The 18850-nt window shown below is 47.9% G+C and overlaps 1 protein-coding gene and 1 non-coding gene across 2 annotated transcripts in view; one reads left to right on the plus strand and one right to left on the minus strand.

Annotated features, from left to right (window-relative positions):
* LOC140395071 (gamma-interferon-inducible lysosomal thiol reductase-like) overlaps positions 1-18850 on the plus strand; it is a 37031-nt gene that overhangs the window by 2085 nt on the left and 16096 nt on the right. Inside the window, exons 2-4 of the mRNA XM_072482440.1 lie at positions 7157-7336; positions 10140-10214; positions 12370-12465. Coding sequence (XP_072338541.1) covers positions 7157-7336; positions 10140-10214; positions 12370-12465 — 351 coding nt within the window. The remainder of the gene's footprint in view (positions 1-7156; positions 7337-10139; positions 10215-12369; positions 12466-18850) is intronic.
* trnag-ucc (transfer RNA glycine (anticodon UCC)) lies at positions 6540-6611 on the minus strand. The gene has a single exon. It is a non-coding gene; the product is annotated as a tRNA-Gly (tRNA).

The raw sequence follows: 18850 nt of genomic DNA on the forward strand, positions 1-18850 counted from the left end.
TCCTGCCTGACGTTGCCGGTGCAGAGGCCTGAGACCGAGACCGAGATTCGATATAAGGCCCATGCTGCCACCTGTGCTGTCATTGAGCGGTGAATTGGACTGTGCAAAACGCAATTCCGATGGCTGGACCGCTCTGGTGGTGCCCTGCAGTATACCCCTGGGAGGGTCTTCCACTTTGTGGTGTTCGACTGTGCCCGCCGCAACCTGGCACAGCAGTGGGCCGACATGCTGGAGGAGGAAGAACACACGGCCCTGCCGCTGGTCCTCTGACCCCCCTTCAGGGGTACAGGTTGGCCCGCCCCGCATCCACAGCGTTGAGAAGCCTGGCCAGCTGGGCATCCCCAAAGCGAGGCGCAGTTCTGCGCGCTGCCATGCCTGTGTGCTGATTGGGAGTGAGTGGTGAGGGAGTGTTTCAAAGCAGCTCCCCATTGTTCGCGGTGAGGCGCGAGTCTGGTGGATCAAATGGCGAGACAGCCATTAATGAAGAGATGCTCCTGGCTACAAAGTCACCAATGTGGCTGTTGAGAAACATCCCACAAGCTCAAAATGACATTTCGAAGATTTCCCGTTGAATCGCGCCTGGAGTTGTTATAGGAGATTTCATAGTCAGAGGGGGTCAGAGAGACAATTTGTAACCGTTTTGTGAATCCCATAGTGTGCCAAAGTAAACAATGCCATGGAGACGATGCAGAATATCCTGCAGGGGAATGGAATGAACTGGAGGCTGTGGTACACGTTACGACCATTGACACTGGGAGGACAGGTATTGGGTGCCGAGGCCAGAATTTCGGGAACTAAGGAGGAAGTTTAAAAAGTAGGATCTCCAAGGTAGTAATCTCTGGATCACTCCCAGTGGCATGTACTAGGCAGAGTAAAAAATAGGAAGCGAGGGAGATTCGATGTGTGGCTTGATGCGAGAGGGAGGGTTTCAGAGTCTTAGAGCATTAGGACCAGTTCTGGTGCTGGCGGAAGCTGTTCTAAAGACGTGGGTTACACCCCAGCAGGACAGGGACCAAGCTCTTCTTGGGGAGATTCATAGAGTATGGTTGGAGAGGGTTCGAATTAAATTGGCAGGGGTGCAGGCACCAGAAAAATGAAGTAGAAAAGAGGAATAAGTTGCAGAAAGTGAAAGTGTTGGATAGTACTAGAGAAAGAAGGAGCAAAGTAAACTACAAAGAATAGAAATCCAGGTTTAGAATCCATGTATGTAAAAGCATTAAGTGTGGTGAATAAGGTTGACAAGCAACAAGTATAAATAGGAGCGTGGGAATGACCATAAGACCATAAGACATAGGAGCAGAAGTAAGGCCATTCGGCCCATCGAGTCCACTCCGCCATTCAATCATGGCTGATTTCAACTCCATTTACCCGCTCTCTCTCCATAGCCCTTAATTCCTCGAGAAATCAAGAATTTATCAACTTCTGTCTTAAAGACACTCAACGTCCCGGCCTCCACCGCCCTCTGTGGCAATGAATTCCACAGACCCACCATTCTCTGGCTGAAGAAATTTCTCCTCATCTCTGTTCTAAAGTGACTCCCTTTTATTCTAAGGCTGTGCCCCCGGGTCCTAGTCTCCCCTGCTAATGGAAACAACTTCCCTACATCCACCCTATCTAAGCCATTCATTATCTTGTAAGTTTCTATTAGATCTCCCCTCAACCTCCTAAACTCCAATGAATATAGAACATAGAACATAGAACAATACAGCGCAGTACAGGCCCTTCGGCCCACGATGTTGCACCGAAACAAAAGCCATCTAACCTACACTATGCCATTATCATCCATATGTTTATCCAATAAACTTTTAAATGCCCTCAATGTTGGCGAGTTCACTACTGTAACAGGTAGGGCATTCCACGGCCTCACTACTCTTTGCGTAAAGAACCTACCTCTGACCTCTGTCCTATATCTATTACCCCTCAGTTTAAAGTTATGTCCCCTCGTGCCAGCCATATCCATCCGCGGGAGAAGGCTCTCACTGTCCACCCTATCCAACCCCCTGATCATTTTGTATGCCTCTATTAAGTCTCCTCTTAACCTTCTTCTCTCCAACGAAAACAACCTCAAGTCCATCAGCCTTTCCTCATAAGATTTTCCCTCCATACCAGGCAACATCCTGGTAAATCTCCTCTGCACCCGCTCCAAAGCTTCCACGTCCTTCCTATAATGCGGTGACCAGAACTGTACACAATACTCCAAATGCGGCCGGACCAGAGTTCTGTACAGCTGCAACATGACCTCCCGACTCCGGAACTCAATCCCTCTACCAATAAAGGCCAACACTCCATAGGCCTTCTTCACAACCCTATCAACCTGGGTGGCAACTTTCAGGGATCTATGTACATGGACACCTAGATCCCTCTGCTCATCCACACTTTCAAGAACTTTACCATTAGCCAAATATTCCGCATTCCTGTTATTCCTTCCAAAGTGAATCACCTCACACTTCTCTACATTAAACTCCATTTGCCACCTCTCAGCCCAGCTCTGCAGCTTATCTATATCCCTCTGTAACCTGCTACATCCTTCCACACTATCGACAACACCACCGACTTTAGTATCGTCTGCAAATTTACTCACCCACCCTTCTGCGCCTTCCTCTAGGTCATTGATAAAAATGACAAACAGCAACGGCCCCAGAACAGATCCTTGTGGTACTCCACTTGTGACTGTACTCCATTCTGAACATTTCCCATCAACCACCACCCTCTGTCTTCTTTCAGCTAGCCAATTTCTGATCCACATCTCTAAATCACCCTCAATCCCCAGCCTCCGTATTTTTTGCAATAGCCTACCGTGGGAACCTTATCAAACGCTTTGCTGAAATCCATATACACCACATCAACTGCTCTATCCTCGTCTACCTGTTCAGTCACCTTCTCAAAGAAATAATCCCAGGATCCTCAGACGTTCATCGTATGTTAGGCCTACCATTCCTGGGATCATCCGTGTGAATCTCCGCTGGACCCGCTCCAGTGCCAGTATGTCCTTCCTGAGGTGTGGGGCCCAAAATTGCTCACAGTATTCTAAATGGGGCCTAACTAATGCTTTATAAAGCTTCAGATGTACATCCCTGCTTTTATATTCCAAGCCTCTTGAGATGAATGACAACATTGCATTTGCTTTCTTAATTACGGACTCAACCTGCAAGTTTACCTTTAGAGAATCCTGGACTAGGACTCCCAAGTCCCTTTGCACTTCAGCATTATGAATTTTGTCACCGTTTAGAAAATAGTCCATGCCTCTATTCTTTTTTCCAAAGTGCAAGACCTCGCACTTGCCCACGTTGAATTTCATCAGCCATTTCTTGGACCACTCTCCTAAACTGTCTAAATCTTTCTGCAGCCTCCCCACCTCCTCCATACTACCTGCCCCTCCACCTATCTTTGTATCATCGGCAAACTTAGCCAGAATGCCCCAGTCCCGTCATCTAGATCGTTAATATATAAAGGGAACAGCTATGGCCCCAACACTGAACCCTGCGGGACACCACTCGTCACCGGTTGCCATTCCGAAAAAGAACCTTTTATCCCAACTCTCTGCCTTCTGCCTGACAGCCAATCGTCAATCCATGTTAGTACCTTGCCTCGAATACCATGGGCCCTTATTTTACTCAGCAGTCTCCCGTGAGGCACCTTATCAAAGGCCTTTTGGAAGTCAAGATAGATAACATCCATTGGCTCTCCTTGGTCTAACCTATTTGTTATCTCTTCAAAGAACTCTAACAGGTTTGTCAGGCACGACCTCCCCTTACTAAATCCATGCTGACTTGTCCTAATCTGACCCTGCACTTCCAAGAATTTAGAAATCTCATCCTTAACAATGGATTCTAGAATCTTGCCAACAACCGAGGTTAGGCTAATTGGCCTATAATTTTCCATCTTTTTCCTTGTTCCCTTCTTGAACAGGGGGGTTACAACAGCAATTTTCCAATCCTCTGGGACTTTCCCGGACTCCAGTGACTTTTGAAAGATCATAACTAACGCCTCCACTATTTCTTCAGCTATCTCCTTTAGAGCTCTAGGATGTAGTCCATCTGGGCCCAGAGATTTATCAATTTTTAGACCTCTTAGTTTCTCTAGCACTTTCTCCTTTGTGATGGCTACCATATTCAACTCTGCCCCCTGACTCTCCGGAATTGGTGGGATATTACTCATGTCTTCTACTGTGAAGACTGACGCAAAGTACTTATTTAGTTCCTCAGCTATTTCCTTGTCTCCCATCACAAAATTACCAGCGTCATTTTGGAGCGGCCCAATGTCAACTTTTGCCTCCCGTTTGTTTTTAATGTATTTAAAGAAACTTTTACTATCATTCCTAATGTTACTGGCTAGTCTACCTTCATATTTGATCCTCTCTTTCCTTATTTCTCTCTTTGTTATCCTCTGTTTGTTTTTGTAGCCTTCCCAATCTTCTGACTTCCCACTACTCTTTTCCACATTATAGGCTTTGTGGAAGCAATGATGGTAATGCAGCTTAAAGATGGTGAGGACTGAGCACTTAATATTCAAAGATACAAAGTGCTCAGAAAGGATAGAGAAGGGAATGTAGTGATATGTATACATCTGCACATACACCAGGGACTACAGACAGATGTAACAGCCACAGCATCACTAGAGGGCAGCATCAGAGACGGGTATAAAGGGTCCAGCCCAAGGGAGGATCCGCCTCTTTCAGAAGCACAGGGCTAGTGAGCAGCAGCAGACAGAGACAGCTCAGCATAGGCAGCTTACCTTAGCTTCAATGGTCATACCGCTTGGCTGTATTATATCTAGTTAAGCTCTGGAAACAGAACAAACCCATTGAATAAAGTATTTGTGTTAACTGGAAGTCTACAATCTTTATTCAGACTTGGAGAATAACATAGGGAAGAGGGAGATGGGGTAACAATTTGACCTGGGAAGACATTGTAATGTTGGACGGAGAGGAAGTCCTTGAAGGGAAAGTATGGAATCCATTTGGTTAAGAGTTAACGGTAAAGGAAGAGTACGATCACACTAATGGGTGTATTCTCTCCAAAGAGGGAGGGATAGAGGAGAAAACATAGAACATACAGTGCAGAAGGAGGCCATTCGGCCCATCGAGCCTGCACCGACCCACTTAAACCCTCACTTCCACCCTATCCCCCTAACCCAATAACCCCTCCTGACCTTTTTGGTCACTAAGGGCAATTTATCATGGCCAATCCACCTAACCCAGGTTTAATTACTCAGATATCAAAGAGGATTGTGTTAAATTAAAGGGCAAGGATGGGGGGATTTCTGAAACGTGTTCAAAAAAATCTGCCTTGACCAATGTGTTCTCAGCTCAACTAGGAAGAAGGTGTGGCTGGACCTGATCCTGGGGGATGAGCTGGACCACGTTTGTGAGGGAACAGTTGTATTGTATAGGATAGAGGACCCAGAAACAGGCCATTCTACCCAACCAGTCCAAACTTGTGCCTATGGTCCACATGAACCTCCTTGCATCTTTCCTCGCTGATACAAAGCACTCATTAAGTATTGTAGCCTTGTTCTGTGTCTCAAAGCATATATCATCCTAATTGTTCCGAATAGAACCCACTCCGACTCTTACTACAAGCTGTTAGAAGATTTTGAGTTTCCTTTCATGGTAACTTGTCACTCGAGGAGCCCTGGCTTTGGTCCCTCTATCTTTCCTCTTGTTGGAACATACCTAGCCTGTCCCTGAAACATCTCCTCCTTTAAGGTCATCCATTTGTTCTTGCTCTTTTCCATTAACCTTTCATTAATAATCTAAACCCTTATGATCAATGGTCACTCCAGCAAATATATAAAATGAGTAACCATAGACCCCTGAGGACCATAGGCTGCTCTTCCCTATTGAGAGAGAGATGACTGGTGGTGATTTAATCTGAGGGTCACCAGACCTCAGGCAAGGGGCAAGGTTTATGGATAACTTCAGCCGATATGGGAATTGAACCCACGCTGTTGGCCTCGCTCTGCATCACGATCCAGCCGTCCAGCGAACTGGACTATATCAACCCCTGACCAATATATATAGTCACCGAGGAATTCTTCTGAGCATGTGCAATTCGCTCTCACAGGGAGTGGATAAAGCTGATGGTTTAAATTTGCTGAAGGGGAAACTGGGCAAGCACACAAAGGAGAAGGGTTACGATCATAGAGTCTACAGTGCAGAAGGAGGCCACCCGGCCCATCGAGTCTGCACCGGCCCTTGGAAATAGCACCCCGCTTAAGCCAACACCCGTAACCCAGTAACCCCACCCAACCTTTTTGAACACCAAGGGCAATTTAGCATGGGCAATCCACCTAACCTGCACATCTTTGGACTGTGGGAGGAAACCAGAGCACCCGGAGGAAACCCACGCAGACACGGGGAGAACGTGCAGACTCCGCACAGTCAGTGACCCAAGCCGGGAATTGAACCTGGGACCCTGTGCATCTGTGCTAACCACTGTGCTACCGTGCTGACCCTATAAATTCTGAGTTGGAAACTGTTGTTCATCCTCAGTTTGAAACTCACAAAGAAGTGGAAGGATTTCCGATCAAATTATTACTGCGATGGCCGGGAATCGAACCTGGGTCAACTGCTTGGAAGGCAGCTGTGCTCACCACCATACCACCATCGCTCTCTGATTTAGATGAGGAAAGATGGGAGGACACTCAAGTGGAGCATCCACACCAGCATGGACTGGTTGGGCCGCATGGTCTGTTTCTATGCTGTATATCCCCAGTAATCCCAAGTAACTTGGTTTGTATTTGCTCGAGTTTAGCAGGTGGAGAGGGATGCTTCTGATCAAGGCCTTTACAATCACAGAATAATTAGGGAGAAATCATTTCCCCTTGTGAAGGGGAACAAAGGGGAACAATATTAAAGTTGGATCTGGGCCATCATTCGGGGGTTTAGTCACGAGGGACTTTTGCAAACAACGGATAGTGAAACTTTGAAAATTCTGCCCTTCCTGTTTGGAGCTTTCAAGACCGGCTTGATGGGTTTTTATTTGGTAGGAAAGTGGAAGGTTCCGGAGCGTAGGCAGGTAAACAGAGTTCGGAATAAAATCTCATTGATCTCATTGAACAGTGGGACAGGCGGGAGAGACTGCACTATTTTTTTCTATTCTTAGGGACAACCTGTGATATGAAACTAAAGCCTGCTGTGTTCTCTCTCACATAGGTGGAACATAAATGCTTGGAGTACAAGCTGAAGAAGAAGGTTGACCCTGTTGTGATCAGCTTATACTATGAGAGCCTCTGTGGAGCATGTCGTGGCTTTCTCGCTTTTCAGCTTTTCCCCACCTGGCTGACGCTGAATGCCATCATGAATGTCACACTTGTCCCCTATGGAAATGCAATGGTGAAGTAAATCAATACTTATGGTAACAGAGGTTAAAGGGGAGAGGTTAAAGATCAGGCAGGTAGGCCAAGGAGGGTTGGGGGAAGGGCAGGGAGATGAAGGCAGGTGGACTGGGTGAGGTAGAGGAAAAGGTGAGATGATGCCAGACAATGAAGGCGAGAGAGACCAGGGACACGAGGCAATTCCATTAACTCGCAACTTCTGTACAATCTGAATTCAATCAAAAATAAAAGGGAAACTTGAGTTCAGCAGAAAACGTGCTAAGGAGACTATTCAGCCCATTCTCATCCCATTTTGGTTGCATTCTTATTGACCTAATCTGTGGGTTAGGTGGATTGGCCATGATAAATTGCCCTTAGTGATCAAAATTGCCCTTAGTGTTGGGTGGGGTTACTGGGTTATGGGGATAGGGTGGAGGTGTTGACCTTGGGTAGGGTGCTCTTTCCAAGAGCCGGTGCAGACTCGATGGGCCGAATGGCCTCCTTCTGCACTGTAAATTCTATGATAATCTATGATCTATGATAGCCAGAGGGTCACTTCCTGTGTCTGGTATGAGATTTGAACCCGTATTCCCAGAGCAGCAGCCTGAGCCTCATTATTATTATTAGCCCAGTGACACTACCACCATGCCACAGTCCCCGCCCCCCCCCCCCCGCCCCCAGACTTTTGCATTAATATGACCACCCCAAGGCTAGGTTGACTGACCTGCGATGACACAACCTATCCCTTGCTACAGTGGTAGCCTAGCACATATCTGCAGCAGGACTATAACATTCTGAATTCAGTCGATGGTGCTGAGCAGTTATGCCTTCCCTAATCAGACTGAATCAGGGATTGCCAGTCCGTTTTGTCCCTGTTTCAAAACACTTTTGGAATTATTGAATGTTTCTGCAGAGAAAGAGACCACTCAACCCATCGAGCTGTACTCGTTCTTTGATAGATTTATCCAATAAGCCCAGTTCCCAAAGTTCTGCGAACGTTTATCCAGTTCTCTTTTGAAAATTACTATTGAAATTACTTCCTTCCTTTTGTATATTCCAGTAAATTATCTTCAATCATTGTCCTCTGGTTACAAATCCTCTCTGCCACTGGACAAAAACAGAACTAAAATCCCAAATCCTGGAGATGCACAGCACGAAAGACAATAGGAGAAGAACAGGCTATCGACCTGATGCATTCACTCGGATTCTCTCTCCACAGATGCTGCTGAGTTTTTTTTCCAGCACTTTCTGTTTTGATTGTAAATGTTTCAGCATCAAAGAGTTGCGATCTCACCACAGCGGCCAAAGTATTTAAATCCTATTAAAAACATCTGAAATGTAAAGATAGTTTCAGTGTTGGCGGCCATAGAGTAACCGGGTAGTTTAAACTCCTCTGGCTCACTCATGTGCTTTGAGAGACATGGTGGCGCAGTGGTTAGCACTGCTGCCTCACAGCGCCAGGGACTCGGGATCAATTCTGCCCTTGGGTGACCAACCCCGTATCTGCGTGGGTTTCCTCCGGGTGCTCCAGTTTCATCAAGTTAGGTGGAATGGCCGTGATCAATGCCCCTTGGTGTACAAAGATGTGTAGGTTAGGTTACAGGGATAGGGTGGGGGAGTTAACTGAGGTAAAGTGCTCTTTCGGATGATCGGTGCAGTCTCGATGGGCCAAATGGCATCCTTCTGCAGCGATTCTATGATTCTACAGGTCGAAATTTGTTGTCCTTACCCAGCCTGGCCTACATGTGGCTAACCCTAACCACACCAACGTGTTTGAGTCTTATGACCGAACTACATATTTAAACACTATGAAAAATTAAAATAGGATAAAACCAGATGGAACACCCAATCGAGACCTAGGCACGCAACATATCAAAGGTGTACCCAGCCCTGCTAAGTCTCCGCACTAGCATCCAGAGGCTTGTGTTACAATTGGGAGAGCTGTCACACGGACTAATCCAGGAACAACCCAACACAGTTGTACTTAACTTACAGCCAATGTCCCAAACTCTTCCATCACCCCGCCCTGGGTCTGCCCTGGCCAACCAGCAGGATAGACCCCATCAGTAGTGGTGGCCTTTGGAGTGCTCAACATTGACTCAGGATCCCATGAGGTCTTGGCATCGGGTCAAACACGAGCAAGGAAACCTCCTCTTGATTCCCACCGATTGCCCTACCTCAGCTGATGAACCAGTCTCCTTCGTGTTGAGCATCCCCTGAAAGAAGCAGCGAGGGAGAGAACATGGATTAGGAATGGGAAAGCTACTGGATTTCTTTCCCATCTTCACTCAGGCCATACTCGATACAGGGCAGGAAGCATTCAGAAAGGGTCGAGACATCATAAAGTCGAAACATTATGGAATGCAATGTTAGATTTTCACTCTAAGTGTGAAAAGAGAAGTGGAGGACCACAATTTCTTCATTTCTGTCATTCTGCTGATTCTGAGAATGTTGACTGACCAAGTGGAACAGAGTGACGAATGCAGGTGCTGCGTTGAGATGCGCTGCTTTGACGCTGTGCTCCGCTTTGACAGCTCTGATTAATCCACTGTTACCACTTCTGCTTTTCAGCGCATGGGATTTATTTTTAGCTCCACTTCTGCATTGATATATATTAGAGCCTCTTGTAGCCTTTTCCAGACTCGCTCCCAATGGGTTTGACAAAGTGAACAGCTGAGAGACTAAGATGCAGCTTAGATTTCTGTTGTGGCCTTGATTCAATGACCAAGAACACGGCTGAAGTGAACTAAACGCATGCTAGAGGGTCCTAACTGCCATGTTCTCTGTTAATTCTGTAAATATTTTGTTGCCATCTCTTGTAGGAGAAAAATGAAAGCGGCAAGTGGATTTTCAGCTGTCAGCATGGTGAGCAGGAATGTACTGGAAACATGATTGAGGTACGTATCGACTCTGAGCAGATACTGAGAATCACGCTGAAAATCCTCACATCTAATATCCTTAAGAATTTCTTTCAAAGTCTCTTTCTTTAACATCCCCTTTGCCTTCCCAGAATTTGTGTGTGATTAAGGGGGGGATATTCCACCTGCCACCGGGATACCCGCTGGAAAATCCCCCCCCCCCCCCCCAAAATTAGAAAAGACTAACTCCATTTCTCCTCCTGAAACCATCCCTTGACAAACTCCAAAGGGCTTATTAAGGAATTCCATCACTGCCTCCTATTGAGCAGGAATCCTAACTGTTCCATCTTAATGTCTTTCTGACCTTTTGCTGGCCCCCGATTCACTGCAATATTCCTGCAATGACTGATCTTCTGGACCAACCCGTCGCCTCCACCTTTGATGCCCCAGTCCCAATTCAAACCATTACTCAGTCTCACCTTGGTCATTCCTCCTATAATGAGCCTTGTTTCTGCTCCCTTAAGTCCATGGGCTGCAAACCTGAATGTTCATTGTGCCAGCTGGTTCAGCCTGTCACCAGCAGATTTGGCTAAACTACATAATGCACCATCAGGTCCAGCTGACTTCCACTGCTTATCATTGTCGGATCATCCTCGAGTGCTGAGATAATCTCAGTTTTTCATTTCCAGCAAAACCAACATCTAACCATGTCCCGTCACCACCCGCCCGTCCATCTGCTCTACCGTCACTGCTTCACAGCGCCAGGGTCCCAGGTTCGATTCCCGACTTGGATCACTGTCTATGCGGAGTCTGCACGTTCTCCCTGCATCTGTGTGGGTTTCCTCCGGGTGCTCCGGTTTCCTCCCACAAATCCCAAAAGACGTGCTGTTAGGTAATTTGGACATTCTGAATTCTCTCTCCGTATACCCGAACTGGTGCCGGAATGTGGCGACAAGGGGCTTTTCACAGTAACCTCATTGCAGTGTTAGTGTAAGCCTACTTGTGTCAATAAAGATTATTATGATTATGAAAGTGCCTGACCAACTCTCGCTTCCCCAACTACAGGCCATCAGGGCTTGCTGACTCAGGAACTCATAACTATGGTAAGATTCTACCCATTGTTTTCAGGTCCTGCCACAAGCCTCCCCTCGGAGCTCTCAACGCCATCCCTCTCTCTCATGCTGGCCTGTTTAGTCTTAAAAGTGAGCTTCTCGCCATCACCAATGTTGCCTTAAGCATTGCCCAGCTCTGCTCCTGCCTCAGCTCACCTGCATCTGAAATTCTCACACATGTTTCCTCCATTCTCAACTGTTCCAATATTCCCCTGGCCAGCCTCACACCTTCCATCTGCCATAAACTTCAGCTTATCCAAATCTCGACTAACTTGCACGAAGACATGTTCATCCCTCATCCCTGAGCTCATTGATCTACACTGTTCCTGGTCCAGCGACACCTTAGTTTAAAATTCTCACCCTTGTCTTCAAATCACTCCATGCTTTGCCCCTCCCTATCTCTGTAACCTGCTACAAATCTCTGAGTGATCTGGCCTCTTTTGCATTCCCGATTTTAAATTCTCTGCCATTGGCGGCCATGCCTTTGACAGCCTGAGACGTAGGCTCTGGAACTCCCTCTCTTAACCTATCCACCTCTCCATACCTCCCTCTGTCTTTAAGACAGTCCTAACGCCCCTCTTTGTCCAAGTTTTCAATAATGTATCCTAATATCTCCTTAAGTGACTCAGCGTCAAATTCTGTTTGATAATCACTCCAGTGAAGCACCTTGGGATGTTTTACCGGTTTAAAGGTTCTATATAAATGCAAATTGTTTTGAAACTTGTTTTTGGCTCCATTAATAATCTCTGATTGGCTAGTTTAAAATTGACAGCAGTCTTTAAGAACAGGCCTAATCCTGAATTCAACTGAATTCGTTTTATATATTCAGAACTGAGACGTGACACTAAACTAGAGTTTAGGACTATTTTAAACCTCAGTAATCTGCAACAATGTTTTAGCACACCCAGAGCTCATCCTTCATCTGAATCACACGCCATTAGCCTGGCTTCCCCCAACTCCAGAAGCAACTGCATTCGGCTAGCCAGCATCTGCGGAGAACTGAGCATGAGTCGAGAATTAATGCTGCTCTGTACAATGATTGAATTATCCCTGTAATTGTTTCTTTGCTATTTGATTTCCAGACCTGCCTTATACAAACCCTCAAGGACCCTTTTCGGTACTTCCCAGTCATTTTCTGTATGGAATCAGGAGACGATGTGCTTGCTGCTGCTCAGCTGGTGAGTGTCAGTAACTAATGGGGTTACGTATGGTTAGACATGGTTAGACTGGCCAGACCCCCCCTCCCCCAGCCAGGATAGTGGGAGAGCTCCCTGCTCTGGCACCTTGATATAACATCTCCATAACATAACGCTTGGCATTGCAGCGCTTCCTCAATGCCACTCCACCGACTTGAGAAACTCTAATTCGCTCTCCACAAATGATGCCTGCCCTGCTGAGTATTTCCAGCACTTTCTACATTGCTGATAGGTGACACGAGGGAAAGATGGACTAAACCCGGAGATCATCCCTGGTTTAATGAAAGGTGCAGGAGGGCATGCCAGGAACAACACTAGGCACACCTAAAAATGAGGTGTCAGTCTGGCGAAGCTCCGACACAGGACTCCTTCCGTGCCCAAACAGCTGAGGCAGCATGCGATAGACAGAGCAAAGCGCTGCCATAAATAATGGATCAGATCAAGGACACAATCTGTCGGCCATGCTGCACCCGAAAAGAAGTGCGTCGCAGTGCAACGTGGCTGGTAAATGCTGGGAGATCCCCCTTCTGGATCTACCCGGCTTGCTACGCCTCACGAGATATAACGTGATCTCGCGAGACATCGTGATGTGAACACGTTTTGGCAAATCTGCATATTAGCGCAAGACAGCTAGTCTCATTCTAATATGCAGTTCCCTGAGGTAACCATGGTGTTGGGATCTATCCCCTTCGCCTTGGAGACCACAAACGGGGACCAGATGGAACGGCGCTCATGGGGTTCTCCCAGGGGTTCAGAAGCCCCCAGTGTTGTGTTAGGTACACTGGTATAACACTGGCTGCAACTGGATGTAGCTTAGGTCAAAAAGATACTCCAGACCTTGAAGTTAGTTCAATCAGGTTTATTGAACTAATAGCACAGTTCGCACAGTTCTCTGTGAGTTCGACTCTCTGCTAACTTAAGTGTGGTTACTCTGTCTGACTGAACCAGACTAGCTGTTAGCTACGTGGTGGAGGTGTGGGATTGTAACAACACCTTTCACTGACTCTCTAGATGTTCATCAGTGGAAAGAGGCGGAGTGCGATTGCCTCGTGTCTTTTATAGTCAGACCCCATCCCTGAGTGTCCTGCCTGCTTATTGGTCATGTCCTGTTCTCTGTGTCCATTAGCTGCTTGTCTGTGCCTGCCTGTATATCATTGTGTGTGTCTGCATATCATGACACCCAGGTGCTTACCCTATGGGTTGGGTGGCATCCTGGTACTGCTGGTGCCACCTGGGCACCCTGGGACTGTTAGCCTGGCACTGCCCAGGTGGCACTGCCAGGGTGCCAGGCTGGCATTTTTCACGATGGTGATCGGGCCTGGGGGGTTGCATTGCGCAGGTGTGGGGGGATGTGGGGAGGCCTGGGGACCCCCATATAGTGAGTTGGGGCTTGGGGGGTTCAGGGGTCGAGTCGGGAGCTCGAGAAATCAAAGATGGCATCCCGATCCCTTACTGCACTGAGGAGGCCCGGTGGGCGGATCTCCTCCGACCAGACAACCGGGCTGAGTGCGGTCTAGGGCACACGTTCCTCGCTGAGGCCCCGTATCTAACCACATGGACGTTAGATAACGGGGTGTTGCTTGGTGCTCAATGCACTTACTATGGGACTCTGTTCCTATTTGGTTAGATCAGGCCCCACAGCTCTGCAGTCTGCCACATCCAGTCGCAATAGTGGTAGACAATTAAACAACTAACTGGAAGAGGAGGCTCCACAAATATCCCCATCCTCAATGATAGAGGAGCCCAAGTACCTCAGTGCAAAAGTCAAGACTGAAGCATTCGCAACAACCTCCAGCAAGAAGTGCTGAGTGAATGATTCATCTCGGCCTCCTCCCGAGGTCCCCATCATCACGGGTGCCAGTCCTCAGCCAATCCAATTTACTCCACATGATATCACAAAATGGCTGAAGGCACTGGATACTGCGAAGGTTACGGGCCTTGACAATATTCCGGCAGCAGTAGCAGAGGTTTGTGCTGCAGCCATTCCGTACTGCAGCTGCTTCATCGGTGACCTTCCCTCCATGCGATCAGCAGTGGGCTGTTCGCCGCTGATTGCACAATATTCAGCGCCATTCATGGCTCCTCTGATATTGAAGAACTCGGTGCCTACGTGTACCAAGAACTGGACAACATTCAGGCTCGGACTGATAGGTGATAGGGGGGTTGGGGTTACCATTGACTAGAAACTGAACTGCACCAGCTATATACATATTGTGGCTTCAAGACCAGGGGTGCGATTCTTCGACCCCCCACGGGTCGCAGAATCGCTGGGGGCTGGCGTGAATCCCGCCCCTGCCGTGTCCCGAATTCTCCGCCACCAGAGATTCGGCGGGGGCGGGAATCACGCCGCACCGGTCGGCGGGGGTGGGAATCGTGCCGCGCCGGTCGGTGGGCCCACCCCCGGCGAATCTCCGGCCCGCGATGGGCCGAAGTCCTGCCGCTGTCAACCCTCTCCCGCCGGTGTGGATTAAACCACCTTTTGAACGGCGGGACAAGGCGGCGCGGGCGGGCTCTGGGGTCCTAGGGGGGGCACAGTGCGATCTGACCCCGGGGGGTGCCCCCACGGTGGCCTGGCCCGCGATCGGGGCCCACCGATCCGCAGGCGGGCCTGTGCCGTGATGGCACTCTTTTTCTTCCGCCTTTGCCATGGTCTTCACTATGGCGGAAGAGACCCCCTCTCCTGCGCATGCGCGGGGATGACGTCAGCAGCCGCTGCCGCCCCTGCGCATGCGTCGCCTGGCGAAGCCCTTTCGCCGCCGGCTGGCGTGGCGCCAAAGGCCTATCCTGCCAGCCGGCGGAGCGGACACCACTCCAGCGCGGGCCTAGCCCCTCAAGGTGAGGGCTTGGCCCCTAAAGGTGCGGAGACTTCCGCACCTTTGGGGTGGCCCGATGCCGGAGTGGTTCCCACCACTCCATCCTGCAGGGACCCCCCGCCCCGACGGGTAGGGGAGAATCCTGCCCCAGGTCAGAGGCTAGGAATTATGTGGTAAGTAACTCACCTTCTGACTCTCCAAAGTCTGTCTACAGGTCAGAATGTGATGGTCATAAAGTCATAGAGGTTTACAGCATGGAAACAGGCCCTTCGGCCCAGCTTGTCCATGCCACCCAGTTTCTATCACTAAGCTAGTCCCACTTGCCCGCATTTGGCCCATATCCCTCTATACCCACCCTGCCCATGTAACTGTTTTTTAAAGGAAAAAATTGTACCCGTCTCTACCACTGCCTCTGGCAGCTCGTTCCAGATGCTCACCACCCTCTGTGTGAAGAAATTTCCCCTCTGGTCTCTTTTTGTATCTCTCCCCCTCACCTTAAACCTATGCCCTCTAGTTCTAGACTCCACTACCTTTTGGAAAAGATGTTGACTATCTACCTTATCTATGCCCCTCATTATTTTATAGACCTCTATAAAATCACCCCTAAGCCTCCTGTGCTCCAGGGAATCCAGCCTCTCCTTAGAACTCAGGCCATCAAGTCCTGGTAGCATCCTCGTAAATCTCTTCTGCACTCTTTCTAGTTTAACAATATCCTTCCTAGAATAAGGTGACCAGAACTGAACACAGTATTCCATGTGTGGTCTTGCCAATGTCTTGTACAACTTCAACAAGATGTGCCAACTCCTGTATTCAATATTCTGACCAATAAAACCTAGCATGCTGAATGCCTTCTTCACCACTCTGTCCACCTGCGACTCCACCTTCAAGGAGCTATGAACCTGTACCCTGAGATCTCTTTGTTCTGTCTCTCCCCAACTCCCTACCTTTAACTGAATAGGTCCTGCCTGATTTGATCTCCCAAAATGCATCACCTCACATTTATCCAAATTAAACTCCATCTGCCATTCATTGGCCCACTGGGCCAATTGGTCAAGATCCTGTTGCAATCTTATATAACCTTCTTCACTAGCCACTATGCCACCAATCTTGGTGTCATCTGCAAACGTCCTAACCATGCCTCTTATATGTATCGCAAATAACACTTGACCCAGCACCGATCCCTGAGGCACGCCGCTGATCAGAGGCTTCCAGTATGAAAAACAACCCTCCACAAACACCCTTTGGCTTCGGTCGCCAAGCCAATTTTGTATCCAATTGAATGCAGTACTCTCTGCTTGCTTGAATGAGTGCAGCTCCAACAACACTCAACACCACCCAGGACAAAGCAGCCCGCTTGATTGGCACTGCATTCAAAAACATTCGCTCCCTCTCTCACCGACACTCAAGGGAAGCCATGTGCCCTATCTACAAGTCACACAGCAGAAACTCACCAAGGCTTATTTGACAGCACCTTCCAAACCCATGACCATTGCCATCCAGAAGGACAAGGGAGCAGACACCTGGGAACACCACCACCTGCAAATTCCACTCCAAGCCACTGACCACCCTGACTTGGAAATATATCGCTGTTCCCTCACTTTCGCTGGGACAAAATCCTGGAGCTCCCTCCCTAACAGCACTGTGGGTGGACCTACACCGCGTGGACTGCAGTGGTTCAAGAAGGCAGCTCACCACCACCTTCTCAAGGGTGTTTAGGGACGGCCAATAAATTTTGGCCTCGTCATAGATGGCCCATCCTGTGAAAGAATAAATAAAGGGAGCAGGTTTGACTATTTTACCTTGATCTTGAAACGTCTGGAATAGTGATGTGGAGAAATTGAGGAAGAAATTTGAAATACTGATTCCATTCCAATTTATTGGGAACCCAGAGCTGTAGTAAAGATTCAGCCTGGGCAATAATTGGACAAAATCCCTGAGACTGAAGTGATTGGAAAACAAGCTACCTGTCTTAGAATTCATGGTGCTGGAGACGGAGTAGGATGTGGATTGTGGGGAAGGTTTAATGCAACATAATGCAACTTCACATTGGAGTTGGGAGTCAATCCGCTGAATACCAGAAGGATGACCATGAACGTTAGAACAAGACTATGGGCATGATAGGCTGAATGACATGGGTTGTATAATTACATGAAGAATTAAAGCATTTGAAGGGTTGGGAAGGTCAGGTCATTTACTGGAGATTAGTCTGGGAGTTTAGCATTCTGACTTTGTACCCAGCCAGCTCTCTCTTTACAGATATTTGTCACAATGGCAACACTAAGTCCAAACTGAAATTTTACCCAGGAAGTCTTCCAGAATCCAGGAGGAGGGATAGATTTTCCACCCGAGGAGCTTGATCCTTCACCCCCCCTCCCTCCACAATGTCTGCCCCAGTGCCTCCTACAGTCGGCCTGGTGCTTCAGACCTCCTACAACATTGGAACGTGGAGGTTCGCAACTGTTTCTGCAAAGTTGCAACGGGAAGTGGGGGGAAGCTGAAACTGAAACGCTCTGTGACTACATTGACCTCTTCCTGGACTCTGCATTAAAGGTTTTGATCACCTTGCTTCCCCTTCCTCAACCACAGCACCTGTGCCTTGAGCTTCTAAGTGGCTACCTCAGCTTCCTGATCCAATACCAGACAGCCGGTTGTTCCTTCCCACTCTGCTCATGTTCTGGACTTGGTGAATGTGGGGTGTGAAGTTGACACTGGAACTGATGATTCTAACAGACTTCAGTTTACCTGAGAATGGAGCTTTACGAACCTAAAATAACAGTGTTTGAAAGAAACTGTTTGCAGCTTACAAGGAATGCTGCGTTCTTTGCATATAGAACACATTGTAAGGTTTAGGGTTTTGAGGTATAAAACCCTTCTAATTAAAAATAAAAGCTCTTTGGATTTGAATTCTTAATTTTTAACACTGAGGTCCTCAGTGTGTTTCACTTACGAGGTACGAATGACTGATATTTGTTAATTAAACAGAATTTATTAAGTTAAATGTAAATATACTTAACGAGAACCAGTGAAAACAGTCTGAACAGTTGGTTTAGCTCAATTGGCTGGACGGCTGGTTTGGGATGCAGAGCGACACCAGCAGCAAGGGCTCAATCCCTGTACTGGCGGAGGTTATTCGCAAAGGCTCCACCTTCTCAACCCGAGGTGTGGTGATCCTCAGGTTAAATAACCACCAGTCAGCTCTCTCCCTCAAAAGGGGAAAGCAGCCTATGGTCATCTGGGACTATCCTCAAGAGCCTAGGATTCATTGAATGCTGACAGCACAGCTGAATTCTGCTTTCTTCTGTCTCAGATTGTGAACTATGTCTCAGAAGAAACATAAATGAAGCGATGGTAAAACTGTGCCAACAAGGACACTAATTCTAGAACTCCACAACTCACTATTCCACACAGGTTTTTGGGAATGGTCCAAATTCTCGCCATCATCTCGTGTCACCCCACCATTCCAAACCCTGCTCTAAGGGTCATTAACTGAGACACAGAAGTTTACATTCCATTCCAAACAAATCACATATTTCCTCTTGATATAAACAAAGTCA

The sequence above is a fragment of the Scyliorhinus torazame genome, chromosome 18 (assembly GCF_047496885.1).
Source record: "Scyliorhinus torazame isolate Kashiwa2021f chromosome 18, sScyTor2.1, whole genome shotgun sequence".
In the NCBI taxonomy this organism is placed as follows: domain Eukaryota; kingdom Metazoa; phylum Chordata; class Chondrichthyes; order Carcharhiniformes; family Scyliorhinidae; genus Scyliorhinus; species Scyliorhinus torazame.